Here is a 27,426-nt window from a genome sequence, read left to right as displayed (position 1 = left end):
GGGAGAAGAAATTGCCTTTCTTTTTGACCTTTACATCCGACATGCAGATAACCCTGCAGTCATTTTTATGTATATCCAACCGTCCTCACTATAGTCCTGAGTATCGTGCACTGCTCCGATTGGCACACTAATGATCTGACTCTCCACTTCAAGGCGTCCTGTTGAGCTTAGAGCAGACATCACCCCGCCATCTGGCACATTAAATGTAAAAAAAGAAAATAAGTATAATCTCCGCCAGCTTTACTTATATATCCTCTCCTTGGCAGGAGGCCAGATCCACTGGTCTGCGTAGACAGGACATTTGAGATCCCAATTTAAGGAAACACCCAGTCATCCGTGCTTCTGTGACACTGTGGTATATGTTCCGAATGCTGAGTTGTGTCTGAGTTAGTGAGAGTGGTGCGTTGTGCCTCTTTGAGCCGGGATGCTGTGTCATGTCCTTTGTGATCTGCAGTCCACACGGTCGTCTCTGTGTGCCTATGTTGCTGTGAACCCTAAAGAACAAATCCCTTCACAGCCAGTCAAACATTTTCTTGGTAGCCCATCCTAATTTGAACGGTGTCAAACAGCCGCCCGTGCCACCCCCACTTCCCTGTGTGTAAGAGGACTTACGTGTGGGTCATGGTAGAGCACTCTAAAACTGGGACACTGAATTCTCCAATACCCCTCACTGTGCTATGTGGTCATAGTTGCTGTTGTAATGTCCACCCTGAGATGTATGAGTGTGCCTCTTTTATCTTCTCCATAGCTGATCGAGCAGCTGCAGGTGATGCTAGCTGGCACTGGCAGGATGGAGAGAGGGTTAGCCACTGGGGACCACCTCATCATCCTCACACAGATTTTGGTGGCATCTTGGTCTGGGAGAGTCCTCTTCCGTAAGATCTCTGACACTCCCGCCAAGGGAGCCAGTCATGGCATGAATGTACACTGACCACAGTCTTCCTTTCGACCGACCTTGAACACTCCAACATAAAAAATAGATGTCCCTGCCAACAACTCCTGAACATTTCAGCCATTGGACAGTTCCCCACTTGAGTAGCATTTAACGACCCAATCCTGTGTCCAGACAGAGCCTGACTCCACCAGCTCAACCATTTCCCCACTGTCCTGCCTCTGTTTCTTAAATAGCAGCAATAAATAATGACCAAGAGGAAGTAGACAAGACCTCCAGCTAAACGGGAGTCGTGATTTGCTTGAAAGAAAAAAGTGTTGGATGGCAGCAGTGAAATGCTGGGGGCAGTTGAACCATCTAAGCAATTGGATGCTGGCGACTAAGCAAGAGGAGGAAGCCAGGAGTAATGATGGTGACACAGCAAGAGGGGGAGGGGAGGGGGTGGGAGGAGGAGTGAAGCTCTGTCTGTAAGTGTGCAGCTCTGGGGCAGGCTCCAATCCAGACCTTTTAGAAACACAGCGTCCAGAGACTGGAATTGAAACTAGCCCCAGATTAGCTCCCCCCAAGGAAGTCCAATCCATGTGTGTAAATAAAAAAAATAAAAAAGGCTTAGCACCTCAAAGTGTTGTTTCTAACTCTTTGACTTTACTTCACTTTTTTCCAACTTGGTTTTACAAATAGTTTTTGTGCTACATATGTACATGGTTCATCAGTGGGCAGTCATCACTTTCACAAGAAGCTCACTTTTAATATCATTCTTTCTACAGGTGAAGGCGGGGAGCGGGGGGGGGGGGGGGCATTGGAAGGAGGGAACAAGGCAGTCTAAAGAAGGGCTACAGTCCAGGGGGGGTTATTGCTTGCAGTGATTTGCAGTCATGGCAGGAGGGAAAAGAAAGGGGAGAGAGGGGGAATGAAAACTAACAGTAGAAGACCGAATGGAAGCACAGATGCCAAGGAGAGCTGTGACAAAGAGCGGGCCACCCACCAACCCCGCCCCCCCCTCCCCAGCCCAAGGTCCACACCCATGGGGCAGTTGAGGATAGCTTAGGGTACTGCGACAGTCGGGGTCCCGGGAATGGGGCCGCAAGACCCAGGCTGTTATAAAGGGGCGGGTCCAAAAGGTTCTGTTGGGTGCCATAAAGCAGGCTTTTGCTGCCGGGCTCTTGTTGGGGCCGCTTGGTCTTCAGAGAGGACTGGTGCATGTGGTGAAAAACCTCAGTGTTGCAGTGTTCCTTCGTGCCATCATTCATCCAATTCCTCATATCTCAGGTCTTGGTAAGGTTGTGAATGCAGCCCTCAAAATGTCTGGGAGCTATATACACCCACAGTGTAGACTGTCCCCCATCCCTGCACTTTGAGACTGTAAAACCATGATATATAACCTTCCACCCTGCTGAAAATCAATCCATTGCTTCACCCTATGAACAACAATTACCCATCATGCTCCACAAAATCCTTAACCTCACTTTTACTTTAAACAATGAGAATACTCCTAACAACAACAGTTACAATGGGAATGTGGTGGGGTGGAGGTGTACTATTACACCATAGCTAGATTGCACAGCTCTTCCCTAACGGCTTGCACTGCACAAGGGCAAGGGAGACCCAACAGCAAGACTCGACACAGGACAAGCAGTAACACTGACCACCCACTACAGGCCGCCGGTTTGCAAATGCGGAACTAGCCCCCCTTGCTCATTAAGTCCCCAGGCAAGTAGTACTCTTCTCTGTCCCTTTTCTTCTCTGAAGGATTAGACCTCCCCATCAGCCCCAAGTAAAAAAAAAAAAAAAAATGTCAGTGCTTTTATTATGACATGCATATTCTACAGGGAAAATAGTAGAAGTAGTAGTAATAGTGTTGCTGGTGGTAGAGATATGCTGAAGTGGGAGGGTCAGCAGAAGGAGGGCGTGGTGGTGGTAATGATGATGGTGGTAGGTAGGGGGCGCTGGTTGTCACAGCTCTGGCAGCAGGAGGAGAGTTTTTTTTGCGCACGATTGCAGAGCGGGCATCCCTAGGGTAGTACCTGCTCCTCTCGGAGAGCCTGAGTCCGTTTGGCTTTGCTCTGGCGGTAATACTCCATGATCATCATGGCGGCGTAGATTTTCCCCACCGTCAGGTCTGTCGCTGCTGAGAAAAGGACAAGTTACCCTGCACGATTAGACGGGGTGAGATGGACCCTGAGCGGGGGGAATGGGAGCGGGGGACAGAGCATGCACACAGAATCACGTATACGCACAAACACCAACACAGAGCCAATAGTCTTTTCACAGACAGACCTGGCTTTTTAAATAACATTTTTTTCCTTCTTTCTTTCACACTTTCTATCTTTCTTTTGTTCTTTCTTTCCTTATGCTCTCTGAAAATGTATGATCTTAAGACTATAAACCCTAAATCCGTAGCTAAAAAAACAAAAAAACAAACGGAAATAAAATTGAAACAAAACATTTTAAAGGGCTAGCTTAGCATTTTGAATCGCTATCTGTAAAGTAAAGTGTTCTGCAAGTGCAGAAATACCTGCTCATAACCTCAGTGCCTATCGCTCAAGTTGTGCAGCTAGGCTTTTCAGCAAATCCTGGAGTGAAAAGACGTCTATAGAGGTCATTTCTATAGTGATGCACCCTCTGATCTCAGACTGGATCCAGGACGTGTAGAGGCTGAGGGTGTGTGTGCGTGTGTGTGTGTGTGTGTGTGTGTGTGCGCGCGTGTGTGTATATATGTGTATGTGTGTGCGTGTGTGTGCATGTGTGTGTGTGTATGTGTGCGCGTGCGTGTGTGTGTGCGCGTGTGTATGTGTGTGGGGGGGGGGCTTGGGGTGTGGGGGGGCTTGGGTGGGCGGGATGTGTAGTTGGTCTTGGTGTTCCCAAGTATTGTGTTCAACATGGAATCTGTGCGGAATGGTAACGTCAATTCGGAACACTGTTTCTCCATTTTTATTCACGCAAACAAGCAGCAGTTGGAATGTGTCTGTTGGGTCCCTCCCAAAGTTGATTTCAGCAAGTAAGTTTTAATCTTGCTGGTGTTTGAGTGTTTTTACTTCCAGTGTTGAGTACTTTCTTTACCTTATTCACTGTTTTTTGGGGTTTCCCAATTTTTCTACTTCCTGGTTTCCTGCAAAGCAACTTTTTGGCCATGTCTTTGTACAGATAAAAGTGAACTGAACAGAAGTGAATGTATGGAACACCACTTCTGTTCTCGGGTATGCTGGCATTGTTGTTACTGCCCTTGTGCCAACCCTCTCAAACATATATACGCACAGTTCTGCAGGTGAGTCAGTGCTGGGTCATTTCTAAAACATAATTGTGTTGGTGTGAGTGTGAAAACAGGTTGGTGTGAGTCGGATGTTTTGTTGTATTTTGGGGGGGGGGGGGGGGGGGGGGTGAGCACACTTTTGAGGCGTGTTGGTGTGGGAGTGGGTATGAATGGATTGCTTTGCTGAGTGGAGTTTTTGTACATGTGGGACAGGATAGTTGATGGAGTGAAGGTGTGCGTCGCCATCTTGGGAGGGTTTCCTGTGAATGAAGGAGCCAGTCCTGGTTCATCAGAGGGTGCGGAGCAGTGAGTGGGGCTGGCTGAGAGAGAAGCTTTCCTCTGGTGAGAAGATAAGGTGGTTTCGATGGTCAGAACCTTGTCTGCAACTTACACTTGTGGGGAGTGACAAGGAGATCCAGGGTCTTCTGGGAGAGATTGGGCCAGATCGCCATCATCTCCTTCCGGAGCTCAGAGTCCATCTGATGCTTGTCCACACCCCCTGAACACACACACACACGCAGATGCACACACGCGCCCACATACACACACCCCATATTCATGCACGCACGCGCATCGTACGTGTCGCCACGATTTCAGAAACGCACACAGGTACACAGACACAAACGCAAACACGAGTGCACAGGTTCAAATATTCCCGCAGCCAATCGCCAAAATTCAGTCGTACGACATCGACGCACAAACACAAACACGCGCACGCACACAGATACACACAGAAAGATATTTCTCGTTATGACACCGTCACACATGGGCTCACCTACGGCTGAAGTGCTATGGAACACCACGATGGCAAACAAACAACAGCTCCTACAGTGACTGGCCAATCAGTGGCAGCTGGCCTGTGGGAAATAAACGCCAGCGGAGAGCGGCTACGCTTGCGTCACACGCCGTGACCCTGAAGCATGCGGGGGGGGAGCTCGAATATAAAGCACGCACTGCGTTGAAACAGAAGGACAGTTCAGTGGCTTGTTAACCAAACAGATGGCTTACCTCAAAGGGGACGTGCCTAAAACGAGATACTAGGAAAAATAAATACTCTTGGTATGCCCCTGGTTGCAGTTTCCCAGGTTTGGCAGTGCATGAATGGAAATACCATACCTAACGCATAGCTGTTTGAGTCCGCCCAGGTCTTACCAGACACAGTTATTTGTTAGCATACCACCTGCAGGAAACTTCCGCTCAATTCTCTAAGCTGCTCCTTCAACTAAACTCAGGACTGGGGCGAGAAATTGTATTTGCCATATCTCCACCCATTGTGACTGAAAGGTGGAATTTTACATAATGGGTGTGGAAACTGCGGGACCTGGTGGGAAATATGTGGAGGCACGAGATACTCGGAGACTTCCAAAGAGTCTGCTGCGCTAACAGGTTCACTATTCCCAGCCCAGATAATCTGCTCTGGGGGCTGGAAAAGTGAGAACGGGACCATTTTTAACAACAGCAACAACAGGCAAAGCACCACAGAGAAGTTCTGAAGGAGGACACATCTAGCAGGCCATGAGAAAAGGAGAGAGGGAGAGAAGGACATAGAGTAGTAATAAAGGGGTGCCAAACCTTCCGCACCCTTGGCGATCTTGATGTCCAATGCTGTGCGGATTAAGGCCATGAGAGTGGAGTTAAAGTGAACCGAATTGTCTTCGGCGACCGGCAAGTCCATCCGCAACAGTCTCTGTGGAAAGCCAATCAGGGAAGGTGAGGGGATGTGCCCAAACAAGAGGGCATGTACTGAACCTCCAGCACGAAAAATTAGGGGTAGTTTTGGGAGGGGGGAAAGGGGGTACAGGGAAATAGGGGGAGCTCTATTCGTGTCAGACTACCTCTAGTTGTCTGTCTGCCTGAATGAAGGTCCAGTGGTCTTGTCTGTATATCTGTCTGCTTTTTGTTCTTGTTTGTGTCTCAGGAAGATGCAGAGATAGATTGTTTGATCCTTGTATTCCACAATATTCTCTATCTCTCCTCCAAACAAGAATTTATCCATTAGCGACAAGGCTTTACCCTCTCTCTCTCTCTCTCTCTGAGTTAGAGAGGAGATTTCAGACAGATATTTGTGACCTTCCACTGAATGTCCCTTTACTGTGTCTGTGAGAGCCAAGAACAGCAAAATAATCAACTTTGCAAGTCATTAAAAGCCAATGGCTTAGAAACTGCAAGAATCTGGATGTGCGTACCTGTGTGTTTATGCAAAGACAAAACAATAGCACCTTGTTTGGGGGTCTCACAGACAGTACATGGGCACAGCAGCTAATACACACCACGATAAAACTAGACAGATGGGGAGGGTCAGAGGGTGGACAAGGGTTATAGAGCTCCCCCCGGTGGAGGTTCACAGACGTGACTGCACAATTCGAACGGGGTCGATAAATGGATAAATGAATCCAGCGATTTTTGAAGGTCATTGTTTTTATTTATCATTTATCTTCCCCCTGTCAGCTCTATTTAAAGAACAACTGGTCACTCACAAAAAAAAAACAAAAAAAAAAAAACTCACACACGTGCACACAAACAAAACACATGGCAATTGTTCGTTCAGGCCGGGTGTTCCACAGGCTGTCATTCCCGTCACCACAGCAACAATCTCAGCCATGCAGCAGCGAATGCGCGGCCCCCATGCAGCATGCGACACGCACGTACAGTGACACTCCGCACAGGACAAGCAGCCATGCAGCCATTACATAGAAAGCATCGTCTGTCTGCTTTTTTTTTCAAATATTTTTAAAAAAAATTTTTAGCTGTTGTTAGTGGTAAACAAATTGTGCCCGAGACTTGCTAAGCTGTGACGGTAAAAAAAAAAAAAAAAAAAAAAGTTAAATAAAATGAAATAACTCAAAAAAATCAAAGTGCTGTCCAGACTCTCTGATATCAGTGCAAAACAGCTGCAAACTACAGGGCTGGAAAAAAGCAGCATTCCTCAAAAAAATTGGGCCAACCAGATTTAGAGTTAAGCGGCCACAGGTGGAGAAGTAGAGCTACATTATGCTGGAAGGCTATAAGTTAACTGCAAAACAGGTGGACAGGATGCCTCGCTATCCAAAATAAAGATGAAAGGGAAAGATGCGACGGCAGTTTGAAAAAAAAAAAAAGAATTCAGACTTAAGAAGGTACATGGAACATATATACAAACATACGTAAAAGAAAGGGAGGGGAATACCCAGAGAGTGAATGAGAGGAAAGGTTAAGCGAGTTGAAACAAAAATAAAAACAGCGAAAGTGAAAGATCTACCACCAAACGGGCTGGTTGGGTCCTTTGCGCAGCAGTCCAGCCTGAAGCCCTACGGCCCTGGGCGGGCTGGGACGCACTGGCTGAAGTGTCACAGGACACTGCTCTCAAACAGGGTGACGAGGGGCTCCAGGAGGGGAGATGACGGCGGGGTTGGGGGCATGAAACGCACGCGTCCACGGCCTCTACGACCAGTACTGGCCACGCGATGACCTCTAGCATAGAGATTGAGAGATTGGGAGGTGAGAGTTTTTTTGACCGCCCTGAACGGGGTGATAGAAACCCTAAAGGAGCGGGTGGAGGTTAGAGTGAGGGGGCACTGTGTGGGTGGAACGGGGTGATGTCAGGAGAAACTTCAGGAGGGAGGCTGGCAGGACCAGAAGAGAGGAGGGGAGAGGGAGGAGGAACGACAGGAGTATGGGCATGAGTTGCATGATGTAACAGGAGAAAGGAAAGGATGATTAGGTGGCTGAAAGAGAACGGAGAGAGAGCCAATGGATAAGATAAGGTTAGAGAAAGAGAAAGAGAGAAAAGGGAAGGACAGCGAGCAAGCAAACGAAACAGTGTGTAAGGTTGCGATTACGACTGATCTAACGACCACGGATCAAATTTCACCACTGGAAACTGGTGGCACGAATTCCTCAGGTTGTAAACTTCAGGAAGGACAATATAGCAGCAACCCTCCAGCCAGTCTCTGAACCTCTCTACCCATACCACCCGTTGCACTCAACACGAGTGAGAACCCATCACTAGTCCTCGTCATAAAATGCTCCCACAGACTGCAACCGAGCCAAAAAACTAATCCTAAGCCTTATATGTATGTGCATGTAAATAACTGGGGATGATATAGTTATGGTAAATGTGGTGGACTGTGAATAATATCAACTGAAATGCAGGAGATACTGCATGCTATACGTAGACAAGCACATTGAGCTGTTACGAGATGGTAAAAGGAGGTTAATGATCACAAATATGTATGGATTGGAAAGTAAAGTATATCTATAGATATATATATGCCGACATAAGTGTTTGGATTACAGATGACCACCACCTTGACTCCATAGAAGTACAGAACTGATTGGTACAATCACGCGATTGTGTGCTGTTGTCCAAAGCATCTTATTGCTGTCACTAGATTATGGAGGATAATCTTCCTGGCGGAGTAAGTGGTGGTGGGGGAGGGTGTTACAGGCCTAGTCCTGTCCAGACTTTATTTGGGAAAACAAATGAAACTGTGGAGTGTGTAAAGAAACTATCAAGGAGAATATGCTTAACAATTCTCCTGGTATTATAATCAGTTCCGTATGATACTTTGTTAGTAAACTTGTTCATGTTTATTAGCATTAGCCAGCATGTCATCTTGCATTTAACTATAGGTATAACTATGTTGATATTTGCTCTCATTGACCAGTGGTTGCGCTTATTAATAAAGCAAATGTTTACCTCATCTGTATCTTTCTTTCCAGCTCTTCTGCTGCTACACAAATGATTAGAAGCGGGCATGTCTTGTGGCATGTATACTTGCACTGAGAGTCAGAGCCACCATACCTCACTCAGAGCTAGTAGCAAGAGAATTCTGTGTTTTTGCAGCAGAAAGATTGTTGTAAATCCGCAGAACGCTGAGACAAAGCCAGAGGGGTGATGGTACCAGGCTCCGAGATGCAGGTATACAACCCAGGTCATCAAGTTATCTCTGGACCCCTCACGTTTCTATATCACCTTTTCCCTCTTTTACTAACACAATTTCCTGGACATTTTGTTTACAGGTTTGTTCTCTGGGAACATGTTTTTTCCTTCCTGCGACAAAATCTTAATCCTATGAAAAGTGCGAGGAACGGGGAGAGGGCGGGAGCAACAAAACATGTGAGAGAGAGAGAGAGAGATGGCAAGGGAGAAATGAGGTAGGTGACATCGATCATTTGTGTATAACGGGGGGGGGGGGGGGGGGGGGGTCACATCAAACGAGGCCCTTTCCCCCTGAACGAGACTGAGGGGGCTTTGAGTCTGCAGAGTGACGTCAGTCTGGGTACCAGAAGAGTCTCGTGTGGAGCAGCAGATGGTTCCAGCAGCTTTGGCTCTCACACACAGACAGACACAGCCACCCCCAGTCCCTGCAGGCATGACAGCCCCAGCATAGGCCCAACAACCCTGCTGCTACCAGCCACCTGCTGAGGCAGGGAGGGGGAGAGAGAGGCCAAGTATCTCAGTGAGCAACGCGGACGAGGGAGCGACAGAGCAGGTGGGTAGGACAGGTACATCTCAGGCAGTTCAGGCACAGCTCAGGAATGAGGGTATGGATGAAGGGAAGAAGAGGGGTAGAGAGTAGGAGAGAGAGAGAGAGAGAGAGAGAGAGGCTGAGGCCTTAGCCATATAGAAGGGCAGACGGTGTGTCTCAATTAGCTGAGAGCCAGACAGGCGAAGGGAGACTGTGAGAGAGGGGTGGCGATGGTGGCGCTGAGGAAGAGGAGGGGTTGGGGGAGGGCAGGCATGCAGGAGGAAGGATCGGAGGACAGGAAAGAGGATGCACAGAGGAGGAAGCGGAAACAGATTAGAACTGCATTGACAGGAAAAACTGAGAAACGGGTGGAAAAGCTAAAAGGCTACAAATGTAATACTGGATTTAAGTTTGCCAAGAGGTAGCTAGACTCCCGAAGATCGCAATCATGCTTCCCTTTCCTATCACTGTTGTCCTCGTGGTCGTCAGTCACAGCTGTGACCTATCACTTAACAGTAGCCATTTATTTTTCACTAATGTTTTCGATAGGTTCGCTGACCTTTTTTGTCAGAAAAAAAAGCTGCTGTTATAGCTATTGTTTCAAATTCCCACTTTCTGGAAATTACCAAGCCAAAAACAGCTGGTATGTGCATAAGGAAAAGAAACAGAGTCCTGATCTGTGTGTGTGTGTGTGTGTGTGTGTGTGTGTGTGTGTTCAGCCTGACCGTAGCGCCATCCACAGGAAGGAGAGACTCGGAGTTCTGCAGACACAGACAGCCCTTCCCAGCCTTTCTGCGCACGCGGGTTAGTGTGTGTCTGCGTGTGCGCGTGCGTGCGTGTTAATATGCGCGTGTGAACGCGTGTGCGCCTGTGTGTGAGCGTGTGCGTTCTCTCCCCGCAGAGCAGGACGCCTGCGCACAGAGAGAGCCGCTCACCTCCACAGTGCCCGCTCGCTGAAGGACATTTCCCTGCTGCTGGCTCAGCAAGAACAGCAGCGGGGCGTGGCTCTGCCTCGTAAAGATCACAGGACAGGAAGACGGTCGGCAGCATTAAAGCGCTCACTTTAATGCCCTCTTTGTCTCGGAGTAAAACACACTTCTGATTTATGTGTCTGATGTTCATTCCGAGCCTCTCTGTGTACGCCTGGCACTGAGACCGTGTGCCTGCTCTGGCTGGCTGGACTATATGAGTGAGCGACATGGAATATGGCTCGTATTTTTTGTAGGGTTTTTTTTTTTGCGGTGCAGAAAAGTGGAGAAGGTCACCCCCCGTTCCCTCTCTCCTGTGGATTGTTCCATTGACTGGGAAGCCCTAAACATCGCCCCCCCCCATCTGACAACACCACACGACTCACCACCCGACCCCAACAGCGCTCCCCTCTGTTTAAAATGAAAATAAACCAAAAAAAAAACACCAACACTACAGACACAGCAGTGCCCCTCAGGGTCCTTCTACCTTGTAGGCAACCCGTGCTGGGCATTTCTTCCCCAGTCCTAACGGCGGTGACATGTGTCTGAGCATCTCACTCATATCAGTGTGACTGATCCTGCCACTGCAGGGCCCAGAAACAAGCAGGAAAACCAAACCAGGAAGGAGAAGGAGAAGTATATGGAGATATAAAATCAAAATAAAAGTCAAAAATAAAAAAAATAAAAAATGAAACACAAAGAACAAAAAAAAACAAAAAAAACAAGGTTATTCGCGTTGGCTGGTATAAAGGCGAAGAGATGAAAAGGTTGCGCTGACCTGACGATTCTGTAGGTAGGGCGGAGGGGCGGGTGTCATCTAATATTAAAACACAGTTCTATGCAAGTCGAACCCGTTGCATAGAACAACAGGGGGGCTTTGAACAGGCAAAAAGCTCCGCTGCTGTTTGGTACAATGGCAGTTATGTCAATGCAGTTTCTGTCCCTCCCCCAGAACAATGCACTCTAAAAACCCATTGTGCCTAACCGTGGCTAAACAGCAAGCAAAAAAAAAAAAAAAAAGATGGTCAATTTTTTTCCCCTCATTTCTCAGGGTGATATATCATTTTTTTTGTTGTTAATAAGTGCACCTCATGCTTCTTTAGGTGTCTGCATTGTCCTGCACATTCTCGTTTCAAATCAGAATGCATTAGAAATGGTTTAAAGAAAAAGTCAAAAAAGAACAAAAGAAAGAAAGCGACATTCATTCCAGTTCGGATGCTAGCAGGTGGTGAGGGTTTTAGCGGAATTCAAACCTTGCAGGCCACCCTATGGGGACATTTCTTTCCTAAGCCCAGAGGGGGGTCGATTACTCGCAATAAACTGTACATGTCCTTATAATGAATGCGGCCACTGGAAAGAAAACACAGGGGGGTTAGAGCAGACCACTTAGAAACGGAGAAACAGTCGGAAAGAGAAACACAGACACAGTAAATAAAATGGCAGAGGTCACACAGGTTGGCTGAAGTTGTGCTTCACCCTTGGGAGCCTCAGTGCTGCGTCTCTGCACTGGTCACTGTGGTCATCTGTTCAGTCACTGACCCCTACAGCACCCTGAATGAATGCATCCCTGGGGATAATCTCCGACTCTGGACCCTCGTATATCAAACTCCCATAAAACACACGAGACACCACACCCATACCATTCTCATAGTGGAATTACACAAACCGCTGCCTTCAACAACATGTCCAATCAGATACATCTCTCTCTCTCTCTCTCTCTCTCCCTCACTCCATCCCTCACCAGTACCTCCTTGTGTGAATCTCAAATCAAATCAAAATATCCTGTTTCTTTCTGTTCATTCTGCACCCCCATCTCTCCCCCTCCCCCTTTCTCCCTTTCTTTCTTCCTCTGTTAAAGGTCCCGTATTGTGGGAAATTACATTTCCCTTGCTATGTGGACTATAAGGGAGCGGAAGGTGCACTAAAAATTGTGAAAGTATCAAAACGCACAGTCCCCAAATAAATCCACACAATCCGTACGAAGAAAATGTGCATTTGAGCCGTTGGGACTTCCGTGAAGTTGGTTGTTGTGAGGTGGTGGCCCAGTGTGGTTCTGCTCTGATTTTAGTGGCTATCATTTGCTTCAGTGCAGGCCACCAGAACAAATCCGAGCGCTCGCCACTTTTTGGAGCTAGCCAACCAATCAGAACAGAGGTTCATTGATATCAATGAGCCTTAAAGACACAGTCACTTAATCAGCCTGTTCTTGGTAAAGCTCATGAGAGGTGCTCGTGAGATGTAAAACCGGATGGAGATTGTTTTTGGCACTTAAAACCACACAAACGGCTTCTGATGGACATCAGGACCTGAAATAAAATACTGGAAATGTGCACAATATGGGACCTTTAAGACACTCTCGCTGTAACTCCCTCCTGACTCCACCTCCCCTGGCCTCCTGCTACCCCGACTTCAGTTTCTCACTAGCGCCCCCTAGCCTCAGCGCAGACTCCAGCAGAGCACTTGGGTGACAGGCACTGGAATGCAGATACCGGGAAACTTATCGTGTTTCAAGGGGCACAGTAAGTTTTTTTTTAAAGCAGTATACAGATTCCATGGGGGAGAGGGGGGCTTTCAGCACTCACAGGGGTTGGGGGATGGGGGTGGTGGGGGTGGGTAGGCAATTTGGTAGTTTGATTAGATTAGGAGAGGTGTCACAACCCCCTGTATCTGCCATGATGAGCACCCTTCCTCTGGGATGCGTCACTCACTGGATGTCCAAAATGGTAGATAGCAATCATAAATGCTGACTGATACATAAGCTAAAAGTGGTTTTATTGAGACCAAGAAAGAGGAGGACAGTGTGTAATTGTGTGTGATTGTTACTGTCTGTGTGTGTGTGTGTCTATGGGACTGCAAGGGGGAACAGAAGGGAACACGAGAAGAGAGAAGAGACTTTGGCAAATGTGAGAGGGTTCCCACGCTAGTTGTCTTCTTCTTGCTCATTGGTCGTGTATGATGTACAGGCACATGTAGTGTATTGGTAAGTCCCAATGTGTATGCAAAGTGTTGCCTGTGTCAGAGTCTCTGTCAATACGTGCAGATGTGAAAAAATGTAAACAGTTAACAGAGCATGTCTAGGAGTAGCGTGTCTGTGTCTTACGGAACGTTATAGTGCCAGTATCAGTGTGTGTCATGAGTGTGTCAGTATGTGCAGACTACAACCATTGTGTGCCGAGTATGAGAGTATTAGAGTGCATTTTGACTCACCAGGCGATAGGATCGTACGCCGCCCAAATTCGGACGTACTCGTCCAGGTGGTGAGGCCCCAGTATGGAAGAGTCTCGTGTCAAATACTCAAAGTTGTCCATGATGACAGCTACAAAAAGGTTCAACATCTACATACACAAACATACACACATGCACACACATTAATTCTTCTTGATTTGGCTTGGCACTCCACAATTTTAGATTTTATTCAAATTTGTATACAATTTAATGCACATTCTCAGCACATTCTTATTACATTACAGTTCCAGCATGTAGAACTCACTCTTTATACACAGCCCAACCCTTTTGAGGGCCCCATAATGTTTGGGACGTATTAATGTTTTTGCAATTGAAAGTAGTCATGTTTAGGACTGTATTGAAATGAATTTAACTGAACTGAAATGGCCTGAACTGAACCCTCACCAGGAAGGAGCAGAGGAAGATGAAGGAGACGAAGTACAGGTACGCAAATTCGCTGCCGCACTCCTTCTCCTTGATACCGGAGCGAGGGTCACAATCCTTTCCTCCCAGACACGACAACATTATGTCATGCCACGCCTCTCCCGTTGCACTCCTGTCACACACACATGCGCATATACGCACACATGCATGCACACAAACACACACACACATTCACACACACATACCAGTATCATTAGTTCATAAGACTGCTGACAATGAGAAATTTGTGACAACAGACACAGAAGCACAAACACGTACCTGAAGAGCAACATGAGAGCCAAGAAGAAGGTCCTGAAGTTGTTGTGCTGGTTGATGGCGCTGTCACCTTCCTCCTCCTCAATCCCTATATTTCCGAAGAGCTGTAGAAACACCCTAACTGTCAGCACTGCACACTGCACCCTGCCTGTCACCTAACTGTCAGCACTGCACACTGCACACTGCCTGTCACCTAACTGTCAGCACTGCACACTGCACACTGCCTGTCACCTAACTGTCAGCACTGCACACTGCACACTGCCACCCTCACTGTTATGACGGCACGCCACACTTTCATTCCTGTGATTGTTACAGCAGCGCACTATTTGTTCTCCGGCATACTTGTCAGACTCATTTTCTTTCTTTCTAAATTCAGGCAGGCTACGTTACATTACATTACATTACACTAATGGCATTTGGCAGATGCTCTTATCCAGAGCGACATACAGTTGATTAGACTAAGCAGGAGACTATCCTCCCCTGGAGCAATGCAGGGTTAAGGGCCTTGCTCAAGGGCCCAACAGCTGTGCGGATCTTACTGTGGCTACACCGGGGATCAAACCACTCGATCACGTACCTTAACCACTACGTTACAGGCTGCCCGGGCTATGTCTCCTATAACTTTTAAGCTGGACAAGCCATTCCAACTTTAGAATATTCACCTTGTCATGTGCTTGCATAAAGCTTTCAATTTGTCCACATGGTGGCACTATAATGGGTAATTTCAGGGGAAAACTCATCCTCCCTATTTTACATAGTGCCAGGAAATTTGGTACATGGGCACCTCTCCTCACAAAGAACAAATTTGCCTCAAGAACCCATAAGCTTATTTACTACTCAGATTTTCCACCATTTTGAATGTTGTGAAAAACACTAAAAGGACAGCTGCTCCAGAATGACTGGACCAATATGCACAAAACTGTTATGTAAAACTGGTAAGTAGTATCTGTGAACTAAGCTCCACATGTGAAATTATTTTCAAACAATATGGCATTTTTATGCTAACATTCTGCGCAATAACATCGCAGCCATTAAAGTCAGGGGATTTTTTTCTGGATGCTTGGAAAGAAAGATGCAATTTGGTGACATTGTGGCATTATTTGAGTGTCTACAAAATCCCATTTAGTAGTAATAATCACAAGATTACAAGTAAGTTGTAAAATGCTACAGCTCTCTTACTTCTTAAAAACTGCAGAAGCAACCACACTAAAGTTTACTCATAAACCTTACATTCATTCATTATGATTATTCTAATATGATACATGTACTTTACAACAGTACAAGACACCACATAATCCCTGGACAACAGGTGTAATGAACTGCAGCAGGTGCTGCACTGAATTGTGGGTAGTCTTGGTGTCTGTTGGCTCACCTGCATGCCAATGATGGCGTAGATGAAAAATAGCATAGCTATGAGGAGGCAGACGTAGGGCAGGGCCTGAGGACAAAGGGAGAGAGTTTTACACATACCACCGTGCTGCCTGTCCCTCAAGTGTGCCATGGATTCAGCCGATTGAGTCTGATGATTTTTTTACCCTCTGGCAAAATAAGCTCAGCTGGTTACGATGAGTTTTCACACCAGGTATCAGCAACTCAGGTTCCTCGAGGGCCAAGGACTGCTGGTTTTCCACCCTCCCTTTACCTGGGAGTCAGGTGTGAAGAGAGTCTGGCCAACCAGCAGCACTAATTACCCAGGAGAAATGAATGGCAGGGCTGGATTTGGAGTTGAGGGCCAGACTTGATGATCCTTGTTCTACACACTTGACTGTGGACTTAGCTGGATGCAGTGGACACGGGGCAGCGTAACTTTTGTGGATGTCTCAGTGAGCAGATGGAGTGTATCAATGTTAGGGTGCGGTAGAGTCCTTTCAGTGTCTGGATGGCTTGTATCAAGTCCTTGTGTATCAGTGTTGTATCGGGGTGAGGTAGAGTCGTTGTCTCAGTGAGCAGATGGAGCGTATCACTGTTAGGGTGCGGTAGAGTCGTTGTCTCAGTGTGTGGATGTCTCAGTGTGCGGGCAGAGTGTATCAGTGTTGTATCGGGCTGCGGTAGAGTCATTGTGTGGATGTCTCAGTGTGTGGATGGAGCGTATCGCTGTTAGGGTGCGGTAGAGTCGTTGTCTCAGTGCGTGGATGTCTCAGTGTGCGGGCAGAGTGTATCAGTGTTGTATCGGGGTGCGTTAGAGTCGTTGTGTGGATGTCTCAGTTTGTGGATGGAACGTATCGCTGCTAGGGTGCGGTAGAGTCGTTGTCTCAGTGTGTGGATGTCTCAGTGTGCGGGCAGAGTGTATCAGTGTTGTATCGGGGTGCGGTAGAGTCGTTGTCTCAGTGTGTGGATGCCTCAGTGTGCGGGCAGAGTGTATCAGTGTTGTATCGGGGTGCGGTAGAGTCGTTGTCTCAGTGTGTGGATGTCTCAGCGTGCGGGCAGAGAGTATCAGTGTTGCATCGGGGTGCGGTACAGTCGGTTGTCTCGGTGCGACCGCACCTTGAAGGACTGGACGAAGGTCCAGAGCAGGATTCGGATGGTCTCGCCCTGTCTGAGCAGCTTAATGAGTCGAGCAGCCCTGAAGAGCCGCAGGAAACTCAGGTTTATGAAGTTGTTCTGAAAGGACAGCGTGTGAACAAGAGAAGACGGAAAATAATAGAGAGAGAGAAACATGAGGGAGAAGAGAAAGACAGGAAAAAAAAAACAGATCCAGAGGGTTGAGTGAAAAAAGGGGGAGGGAATATAGAAAATGGAGCAATGGAGAGATAGAGTGAGAGAGAGAGACAGGGGGAAGAGTTAGTTCAATGGTCACAAAGCTTCAGAACCTTCTCTACCACAACATAAAAAAACAAAAAACAAAGAAAAAACTAAAACCAAACAGAGGGATATTTCCAAAGGTAGACAGGAGGCCAACTCTCAAATTAAGCTGAAACATCACAAACACAAAAACCAAACCAAAAGCAAGACTGAAAAAAATAAATCTTATTAAAAAAAATTCACATTACAAATAATCTAACCATCATCATCATCCAATTGGGAAGGTAAAGCAAAGGTTTTTCTTAAACGACAACCAAATGCACTGATCTTCAGGGACAAGCAAGCCACACAGTATGGAGTCTGCCCAATGCATGCCAACACGGACAGAGCACACACAGGAAGCTGTCAGCTCTGGCTGGCCACCATGGTACTGTGACACTCCATGGTTTACACAGTATAGACAAGTGGAGGCTGGGGACTGATGCAGTTTGGAAAAGTTCATATATATGAACAGTTTGGAATAGTTCATATATATATATACAGTTACACTCAAAAGTATTGGGACAGTAGCACAAGGTTTGTTTTAGCTCTGCATTTCAGTACATTGGATTAGAAATAAAACAATGCATATCAGGTTTGAAGTGCAGACTGTCGGCTGTAATATGAGGGTTTAAAGAATTGCAATCAAATGTCCTGGAGTACAGAGCCAAAACAACAAAAGTTGTGTCACTGTCCCAATAATTTTGCATTTAACTGTACACAATATGTGTTTCTACATATCCGCGTAAAAAATACACTGATATGCTCATGAAACACATGACAACCAGTGTGTGAAAACCATCCTCTATGAGAGGGAATCGAAGCGTAGTGCTAGGCTCATTTGCACTCACCGAGGAGGAAGTTAAATAATAAATTAATCATCATTACACATGATGGTAAACAATGGACAACTCGCACAGATATCATGGTGCCTGGAAATTTACGACAATACAGCAGGCCAGATATAATGACATAATCTTCAGATCTCAGTAGAGAAATTGCTGTACCAGCTCGTGAGCCTGCGTCAGCGCACCCTGCCGCACCACCGGGGGGCGCTGCAGCACAGTGCGGGGGGGGCTTGCGGGACAGTGGGGAGGAGGGGAGAGGGGATAGCACTGTACATGCACGCAGCTACGTTCTACAGCAGGCGGAGAGGCGGCATTACAGCATCTGCACACAGAGGCTGGCCCTGAATCTAACAGAGCCTGGGAGGTCACAGAATGTGTGTGTGCGTCAGTGTGTGCGTGTGTGTGTCAGTGTGCGTCGAGTGGGACAATTATAAGACTTGAGGGTTAATGTATGCCAGAGTTCAACGATAAAGCGTCATTTTAGTTTCAGTGCTCTAGAGCACAGATCTTGTATGTGTCTGTAGAGGCTGTCCTGATTCTCAGTGTGGCAAGGTGTGTGTATTGCAGTGTGTCAGTGTGTGCTGTAGTGTGCTCTCCAGTATGTGTTCCAGCGTGTCAGTGTGTGCTGCAGTGTGTCAGTGTGTGTTCCAGTGTGTCAGTGTGTGCTGCAGTGTGTCAGTGTGTGTTCCAGTGTGTCAGTGTGTGCTGCAGTGTGTCAGTGTGTGCTGCAGTGTGTCAGTGTGTGTTCCAGTGTGTCAGTGTGTGCTGCAGTGTGTCAGTGTGTGTTCCAGTGTGTCAGTGTGTGCTGCAGTGTGTCAGTGTGTGTTCCAGTGTGTCAGTGTGTGCTGCAGTGTGTCGGTGTGTGTTCCAGTGTGTCAGTGTGTGCTGCAGTGTGTCAGTGTGTGTTCCAGTGTGTCAGTGTGTGCTGCAGTGTGTCAGTGTGTGTTCCAGTGTCTCAGTGTGTGCTGCAGTGTGTCAGTGTGTGTTCCAGTGTCTCAGTGTGTGTTCCAGTGTGTCAGTGTGCTCTCCAGTATGAGTTCCAGTGTCTCAGTGTGTGCTGCAGTGTGTCAGTGTGTGTGCTCCAGTGTCTCAGTGTGTGCTGCAGTGTGTCAGTGTATGCTCCAGGGCAGTGTGCTGCAGTGTGTCAGTGTGTGCTCCAGGGCAGAGTGCTGCAGTGTGTCAGTGTGTCAGTGTGTGCTCCAGGGCAGAGTGCTGCAGTGTGTCAGTGTGTGCTCCAGTGTGTCAGTGTGTGCTGCAGTGTGTCAGTGTGTCAGTGTGTCAGTGTGTGCTCCAGGGCAGTGTGCTGCAGTGTGTCAGTGTGTCAGTGTGTGCTCCAGGGCAGTGTGTCAGTGTGTCAGTGTGTCAGTTTGTCAGTGTGTGCTCCAGGGCAGAGTGCTGCAGTGTGTCAGTGTGTCAGTGTGTGCTCCAGGGCAGAGTGCTGCAGTGTGTCAGTGTGTCAGTGTGTGCTGCAGTGTGTCAGTGTGTCAGTGTGTGCTCCAGGGCAGAGTGCTGCAGTGTGTCAGTGTGTCAGTGTGTGCTGCAGTGTGTCAGTGTGTCAGTGTGTGCTCCAGGGCAGTGTGCTGCAGTGTGTCAGTGTGTCAGTGTGTGCTGCAGTGTGTCAGTGTGTGCTGCAGTGTGTCAGTGTGTGAGTGTGTGCTCCAGGGCAGAGTGCTGCAGTGTGTCAGTGTGTCAGTGTGTGCTCCAGGGCAGAGTGCTGTGTCCTCCCTGCAGCAGTGTCAGACTGAGGCCAGCAGCAGGCCGGCATGCACAAGCATCCAATCACGTCCTTCTGGCCGGAAGGAGGGAGCTCAGCCCTCTGTATGTATCAGAGTCATGCGTACGGCAGCAGCCTGGCACCTGCATTCCCACAAACCACTCGCTGATCGTCTGTTTCAGGGTGTGTATGCATGTGTGCTTGCATGGACGTGTGCCCTGTGTGTGTGTGCACACATGTGCACTTATACATGTATGTACAAGCATATGTGTGTGCATGCGTATGTGTGTGATGCTATACTGTATATCTGTGAATGTGTGATCACCTGTGAGAGTGTGTGTGTGTGTGTGTGTGTGTGTGTGTGGGTAGAAGCACATGCATTACAGCCACATTGGGATGCAATAGAGCTCCAAAAAAATGACAAACCAACCAGGTTCTACATGTAGATGTTGTAGAGTAATGGTTTATATTGGCATTTTTGGGAGGGGGTTGATTAACAACCAGTGTACGAGATTGGTTGGCACAGACACACAGACCAGTTCATGGATGGACACATGAGTTTTCATAGTGCATTTTGATTGGATGAATTTATCGGAAGGCGTAGGGCGCCAATAAAGCACAGTTTAAAGAAAGCATGTAAAAAGATAAAACAAGAAATAAATAATCATTATATATGTATTTTAACAAGATTAACAATCAAAACAGATGTTCACCATTACTCAGGCAGTCACAGTGTTGTTGGCCTTACAGTACTGATTAGAGAGACCTTGGACCTAACTCAGGACAAGCAAAGCCAGGGCATTCACATCCTATGGCTACTGTGTGCAGGGCACAATTAGTGAGACTGTCTGATCATGGTTATCACACAACTAATCATTAACACAGAGCTAGAAAGACATCATTTTAAACATTGCATACAACACACACGCGTACACACAGACACATATGCACACACACGCGTACACACAGACACACACGTGCACATGTGCAGGCAATATGGCATGCTATAACAGTGTGTGACATCAGAACCAGCTGTGATGCAGATTAACTTTTCTGTCTGGAGACAGCGCGGGGATAGAGCGTGATCATGTTTTAACCGGTGATAGGCACTGCATCTGTATTGCCACAGTTATCCTATTCTAATAGTGCCATTATTTAAAAAGTGTTGTACCAAACGCATCATCGCACCTGATGCAATGACCAAGAATGCAGAGGAGTGTTTCTGTGTCATCATACTCAAGGCTCCTCCAATTACAGACAACTACATCCCACATCCCACTATCAGCACTCTCAATTGGCTCCTCGTTTCGGGGGGTCTCCCAGCCCACTGCCTCCCTCACCCTAACCTGTGACTTACCAGGAGCAAAAATAAGGCACTTGGATTGTATTTGGGTTGTATTTTAGTGTGCCTGTACTGTATATCGCACCAATCGCCCCCTCTCAGGTCATCTGACAAGACTATGCTGGCTGATCTAGAGTGACTGGGCCTTCTCAGACAAAGCCCTAAACACTGCAACAGCCTAAAAGAGATCAAAACAGCTACTTGTGTGACCTCCTCAAAAACACTTTTATTGTTGCGGTTTCATCACAAGCCCGGTTGAGTATCTTTTTATTTTTTGTTTATCTTTTAATTGGGTTTTTATTATTTTGATTGGTTTGCTTCTTTCTGACCTTGTCTCTTATCATCTTGCTTTGGCTGTTTTGCCTTTTTTTCTTATATTTTGAGAAGCACATTTTCCTGTACAGATAGAAGAGTGCTAGTAAAGATATAAGATAAATTAAAGATATAGTAAAGATATAAGATATATTAGCTAAGCTAGTTTGGGAGTGGCTGTAGGTATATTAGATGGTTTGGTCGGGAGTGGCTGTAGGTATATTAGATGGTTTGGTTGGGAGGGGCTGTTGGTATCTTAGCTGAGCTGGTTTGGGAGGGTTTGTAGGTATATTAACTGGTTTGGGAGTGGATGTAGGTATAACAGATAGGTATATTAGCTGGTAGGTATATTAGCCATCTGGTGGAACAGTAAGGTTGAGCACATCTCAGACTGGGTTCTGCTGGTGCTGCACCACTCTTGCCACACACTGCATGCCAACTGGGACAATTACATAAGACTTTTAGAAAAAGTTAACGCTTCAATGAATAAAACAAGATCCTGCAGAAATGCACACACACCTACACACACACACACACACACACACACACAGACACAATCACACAAGAATACAGTGACTCTTATATCCACACTGATCACTAATTCTGCCGACATTACCCCCCTACCCCCTTCCCAAGCCCCCTTCCCAGCACACTTACCCCTAATTCAGTGACTAAAATATCAGTGATGCTCCCGAGGACTGTAACACAATCAAAAATATTCCAGGCATCCTTGAAATAGTTCTGTGGGAAGATGCGGGGAAGGGAAGAGGGAGAAGTTAGTCACAGAGCGGCTGGAGACAGGCTCCCCTGGCGGCCTTGTGTGGGAGACGCCACCTCGCCAATAAACGTGCATAATCCCAGTTTTCCCCCCATATCCCCCAGAGAGACACAGCCCTTTAAGAGCAAGCAAAGTCATCATCTATAGGGCAGCCGCATTCTCTACTGATAAGCATGATCGGATCATGTTGAATGTGTAGTATTTATCTAATATTAGTACCTAATATTCATAAAAGATTTGGCTAAGAAGCTGAAGGCATTATGGGTTATTTAAGATGAACTATAAGTGTGTCATTTTAATAATTTATAGTTGCCAATTTATAGTTGTCATAAAATATTTTATGAGACTGATATTTTACCTATTTATTTACCACTATTTGTAGAAGGATGGTATAACCATCTATCTCACATCACTGGTGCCATATGTAAGGATTATTAAAACGGAAACGTCTTAATTATCAATCCTCGCAACTCCACATATACTGTGTCCCCTATAATGTTTCTAAGGCCATGGTTAGATTATTTATCTCAGGATAGCCGTGGTTAGATTATTTCTCTCAAAATAGCCGTGGTTAGATTATTTATCTCAGGAGAGCCATGGTTAGATTATTTCTCTGAGGAGAGCCATGGTTAGATTATTTCTCTCAGGATAGCCATGGTTAGATTATTTCTCTCAGGAGAGCCGTGGTTAGATTATTTATCTCAGGAGAGCCGTGGTTAGATTATTTCTCTGAGGAGAGCCATGGTTAGATTATTTCTCTGAGGAGAGCCATGGTTAGATTATTTCTCTGAGGAGAGCCATGGTTAGATTATTTCTCTGAGGAGAGCCATGGTTAGATTATTTCTCTCAGGAGAGCCATGGTTAGATTATTTCTCTCAGGATAGCCATGGTTAGATGATTTATCTCAGGAGAGCCGTGGTTAGATTATTTATCTCAGGAGAGCCGTGGTTAGATTATTTCTCTCAGGATAGCCATGGTTAGATTATTTATCTCAGGAGAGCCGTGGTTAGATTATTTATCTCAGGAGAGCCGTGGTTAGATTATTTCTCTCAGGAACGCCATCCCTTTAAGGGTCCACCCTTCTCTGCATAGACACAAGTAAGCAGGGAACAGTGCACTGGAGCCAGCGCTAAAGTGAGTGACTGGTGTTTGTGATGAGGGAGGACAGAGTACGAGGGCGGAGGTGGACTCTTCGTGCTGGGAGCCGGTGTGTTACTGCTGCTGCCTGCAGTCAAATTCAGCATTCGGGGCCCTTAGTGGCCCTCACAGGCCTACAGGCCCGAGTGCTCCTGGCCATTCCCTCCTTCTCCTTCTCCCTCTATCTCTGCTGTGTCTTTCTCTCCATCTCTTCCCTCTCCTCCTCTCTTTATCTCTCTCTCTGCCTATCTCTCTTCCTCTGTCCTGTGTCTTTCCCTCCCTCTATATCTATATCTCTCCACTGTCTTTCTCTCCCTCTCTTCCCTCTCCTTCGCTCTTTATCTCTTGCCTCTGTTTTTTATTTTCCCTTCCCTTTCCTTTCCTTTCCCTCCATTCTATTTTGTTCACCTTTGTGTCCCTTTCCTGGTCCCCGTTTTACCCTCCCTCTTCCCATGTGCTCTCGTCTCACTCCCTTCTCTTTATATTGGGGAGGAACCTTCTCATGGTCCCTCCTCTCTGTTTTATATTCAGGTTCATGGTTCCTCCTCTCTCTCTCTGTGGGCTGTTTTATATTCAGGTTCATGGTTCCTCCTCTCTCTCTCTGTGGGCTGTTTTATATTCAGGTTCATGGTCCCTCCTCTCTCTCTCTGTGGGCTGTTTTATATTCAGGTTCATGGTCCCTCCTCTCTCTCTCTCTGTGGGCTTGGACAGGGCTGTGTATAGAGGGGTGGAGGTGCAGAAGACACTCACCAGGACTCCAAATGCGATAATCTTCAGCACACACTCCATGGAGAACAGAGAGGTGAACACAATGTTTAGGTCCTTCAGCACGTCTTTGTAGGCATCCGAGGCTCCATTGTACTACATACACACACGCACCCACACACACACACACACACACACACACGTGCATACACGTGCAAATACATACACACACACACAAACAGATGTGCATACACACGCAAGCACACACACACACACACAGATTTACACAGATTTGCATACACGCACAAACACACACACGCAGATTTACACAGATTTGCATACACGCGCAAACACACACACATACACACGGATGTGCATACATGCGCAAACACACACACAGATGTGCATACACACGCAAACACACACACACACACACACACACACATACACAGAAAAGAGAGAATAGACTCACACAGAGACATAAAACCGCACAAACAGAGGGGCACATACAGATATCAGAGCTCATAAATACATCACAATTAACATAAATTGAAATGTTGTGCTGATTAAAGTCAAGTCACAAGGTGACTGACTGATACTGAGCAGTGAGACTATGCGCGCTGCTGTTGTGCTAAATTACCATACTGACAGTACTATTTATTATCTAGTAGGCTCAACTTAACATTTTGTCCCGAGCCCCGCATGAGGCTTTAAGTACCAGGACTGTCCCAACCCGGGGCAGAGGGGGGGGGGTGCAACAGGCTCAAAGCCCTACCTTCATCATGAGCACGATGGTGTTGAGCGCGATCATAGCCATAATGGTGTATTCAAAGGGCGGCGACACCACAAACTCCCACATGCGATACTGGAAGCTCAGTCTGTTCTGCGGCATGTGCCGCGTCAGAGGTTTGGCGTTGATGGCAAAGTCGATACAGGCTCTCTGAAACACACAGCGGCATTTATGCCACGCAGAGTTTAACGGATATACGTAAATATATACACCCTCACACACATGCACATACACACGCACACATACACACACGCGCACACATACATGTACACTCACATGCACACACACACCCACACACACGCACATGGACACACACGCACACGCACACACATACATGTACACTCACATGCACACACACACCCACACACACACACGCACATGCACACACATGCACACACATACATGTACACACACACACACACACACACACACCCACAGACACACACACACACACACACGCATGCACACACATATACACACATGCACATACACACACATGGACACACCCACACACACACACACTCACACCCACACACACACACACGCACACACACACACACACATATACACACATGCACCCACCCACACACACACCCACACCCACACACACTCACACACACACACCTCATTCTTTTCCAGACTGTAGTCCTCCATCATCTTGTCTCCCTGCTCCTGGAAGGTGATGATGATGAGAGCCACGAAGATGTTGACGAAGAAGAAGGGGAAGACCACGAAGTACACCACGTAGAAGATGGACATCTCCATCCGGTACCCCGGGCTCGGGCCCTGATTCTCGTAAGTCGCATCCACTGAATGTTTCAGCACCCTGCGCGCGGGGGGGGGCACACGCGAACGCACTCTTAACCAGCGACTCGCAAACGTCATGCGGCCGCTGTGCATTCAGCCCAGCCCGCTGAAGACACAAAAGCCATCATACAAACAGGAATGGGAAAGGGGAAAATTCCCAACTCTTAGCCCAATCACCATTCACCCTGTCAATCCTCCACCAGCGACTCAGGGCCGACACGGCCAATGGGATGCATCTTCAACCTGCCACATGTGTGCATCGAAATTGTACTTCCCTCTAGGGTCTTTCAGCGCACTTATCCCTGGTTATGGGTATGCACTTTGCACTTTGATGTACGTCGCTCTGGATAGGAGCATCTGCCAAATGCCAATAATGTAATGCAATGTAATACATGTTTGTGTGACTATGTCCGTGAGAGATAGAGAATCACAATACCCTTAAAGTAAGTTAGTCTAAATTAATTACTGTTATTATTTCTACTGCTGTATAATTGTATTGATACAAGGACTAAATTCTGATTAGTTGGGAGGTGTGTATTATTTTTAGCTATGAAGAGGGATGGAGAGAGATGTAGAGAAATGTAGAGAAAGAGAGAGAGAAAGAGAGACAGATGTAGAGAGAAAGAGATGTAGAGAAAGAGAGATATAGAGAGAAAGTGAAAGAGATATAGAGAGAGATATATTGAGAGAGAGAGACAGATGTAGAGAGAAAGAGATGTAGAGAAAGAGAGATATAGACAGAAGGTGAAAGAGATATAGAGAGAGAGATATATTGAGAGAGAGACAGATGTAGAGAGAGATGTAGAGAAAGACAGAGATGTAGAGAAAGAGATGTAGAGACAGAGACAGATGTAGAGAGAGATATAGAGAAAGAGAGACAGATGTAGAGAGACAGAGATGTAGAGAGAGAAAGCGAGAGAAATGTATAGAGAGAGATATAGAGAAAGAGACAGAGATATATTGAGAGATAGAGAGACAGATGTCGAGAGAGATGTAGAGAAAGAGACGTAGAGACAGAGAGACAGATGTAGAGAGAGAGAGATGTAGAGAAAGAGAGACAGAGATGTAGAGAGAGAAAGCGAGAGAGATGTAGAGAGAGAGAGGTAGAGAGAGGTGCGTGTGGATGCGGCAGGTTCACTCACTGCGGCCACCCCTCTCCAGTTGACACGGTGAAGAGGGTGAGCAGGGCCCAAAGCACGTTGTCGTAGTGGAAATCGTACTTCTTCCACTCCCGCCTCTGCGCCTTCACCTCGTTATCACGCTCATATACCAGATACTCGCCCCTGAAACACACACACACGCACACGCAGCGTCACATACGACCGTTCAGCATGCACTTACTTAACCAACGTAAAGTCAACACCGCCCTCCCACTTGATCGTGGGGCCAGCAGTCTGTTAGGGAAGAAGAGTGCGTGCTCGCACACGCGTGTGCATGTGTGCGTGTCTCAACATCCTCACCTGCAGTCGCGCTCAAACTCCTTGGACTCGTCGGTGCAGAAGAAAAAGCGTCCCTTGAACAGCTGCACGGCCACCACAGCGAAGATGAACATAAAGAGCATGTAGACAATCAGGATGTTCAGGACGTTCTTCAGAGAGTTCACCACGCAGTCGAACACAGCCTACACGCGGAGAGAGAGACACAGCAGTACGCTCATGCCCCGGATTTATGAGACCCAAGATATCATCTGAAAGCACCACAAAAGGACAGCCAAGCCACCAGGAGGCG

The 27,426-nt window shown here is 47.0% G+C and overlaps 1 protein-coding gene across 3 annotated transcripts in view; it reads right to left on the bottom strand.

Moving 5' to 3' along the window:
• The window catches only part of LOC133114774 (voltage-dependent P/Q-type calcium channel subunit alpha-1A-like), a 125,461-nt gene that overhangs the window by 19,034 nt on the left and 79,001 nt on the right, over positions 1-27,426 (bottom strand). The window contains exons 27-42 of one of the 3 annotated variants that reach the window (XM_061224403.1): positions 27,159-27,319; positions 26,841-26,981; positions 25,516-25,717; positions 24,877-25,041; positions 24,147-24,257; positions 22,139-22,222; positions 21,874-21,879; positions 16,969-17,085; positions 15,857-15,922; positions 14,488-14,588; positions 14,191-14,341; positions 13,768-13,895; positions 11,048-11,144; positions 5,724-5,829; positions 4,534-4,641; positions 2,917-3,017 (exon numbers count right to left, since the gene is read on the bottom strand). In XM_061224403.1, coding sequence (XP_061080387.1) covers positions 2,917-3,017; positions 4,534-4,641; positions 5,724-5,829; positions 11,048-11,144; positions 13,768-13,895; positions 14,191-14,341; positions 14,488-14,588; positions 15,857-15,922; positions 16,969-17,085; positions 21,874-21,879; positions 22,139-22,222; positions 24,147-24,257; positions 24,877-25,041; positions 25,516-25,717; positions 26,841-26,981; positions 27,159-27,319 — 1,845 coding nt within the window. Of the gene's footprint in view, positions 1-2,916; positions 3,018-4,533; positions 4,642-5,723; positions 5,830-11,047; positions 11,145-11,813; positions 11,911-13,767; positions 13,896-14,190; positions 14,342-14,487; positions 14,589-15,856; positions 15,923-16,968; positions 17,086-21,873; positions 21,880-22,138; positions 22,223-24,146; positions 24,258-24,876; positions 25,042-25,515; positions 25,718-26,840; positions 26,982-27,158; positions 27,320-27,426 lie in introns of all 3 variants that reach the window. The other 2 variants (XM_061224404.1, XM_061224402.1) reach the window with 2 other exon arrangements.

This window comes from Conger conger, chromosome 16 (genome assembly GCF_963514075.1).
Source record: "Conger conger chromosome 16, fConCon1.1, whole genome shotgun sequence".
Classification (NCBI taxonomy): domain Eukaryota; kingdom Metazoa; phylum Chordata; class Actinopteri; order Anguilliformes; family Congridae; genus Conger; species Conger conger.
This window is presented reverse-complemented; position numbering and strand designations above follow the sequence as displayed.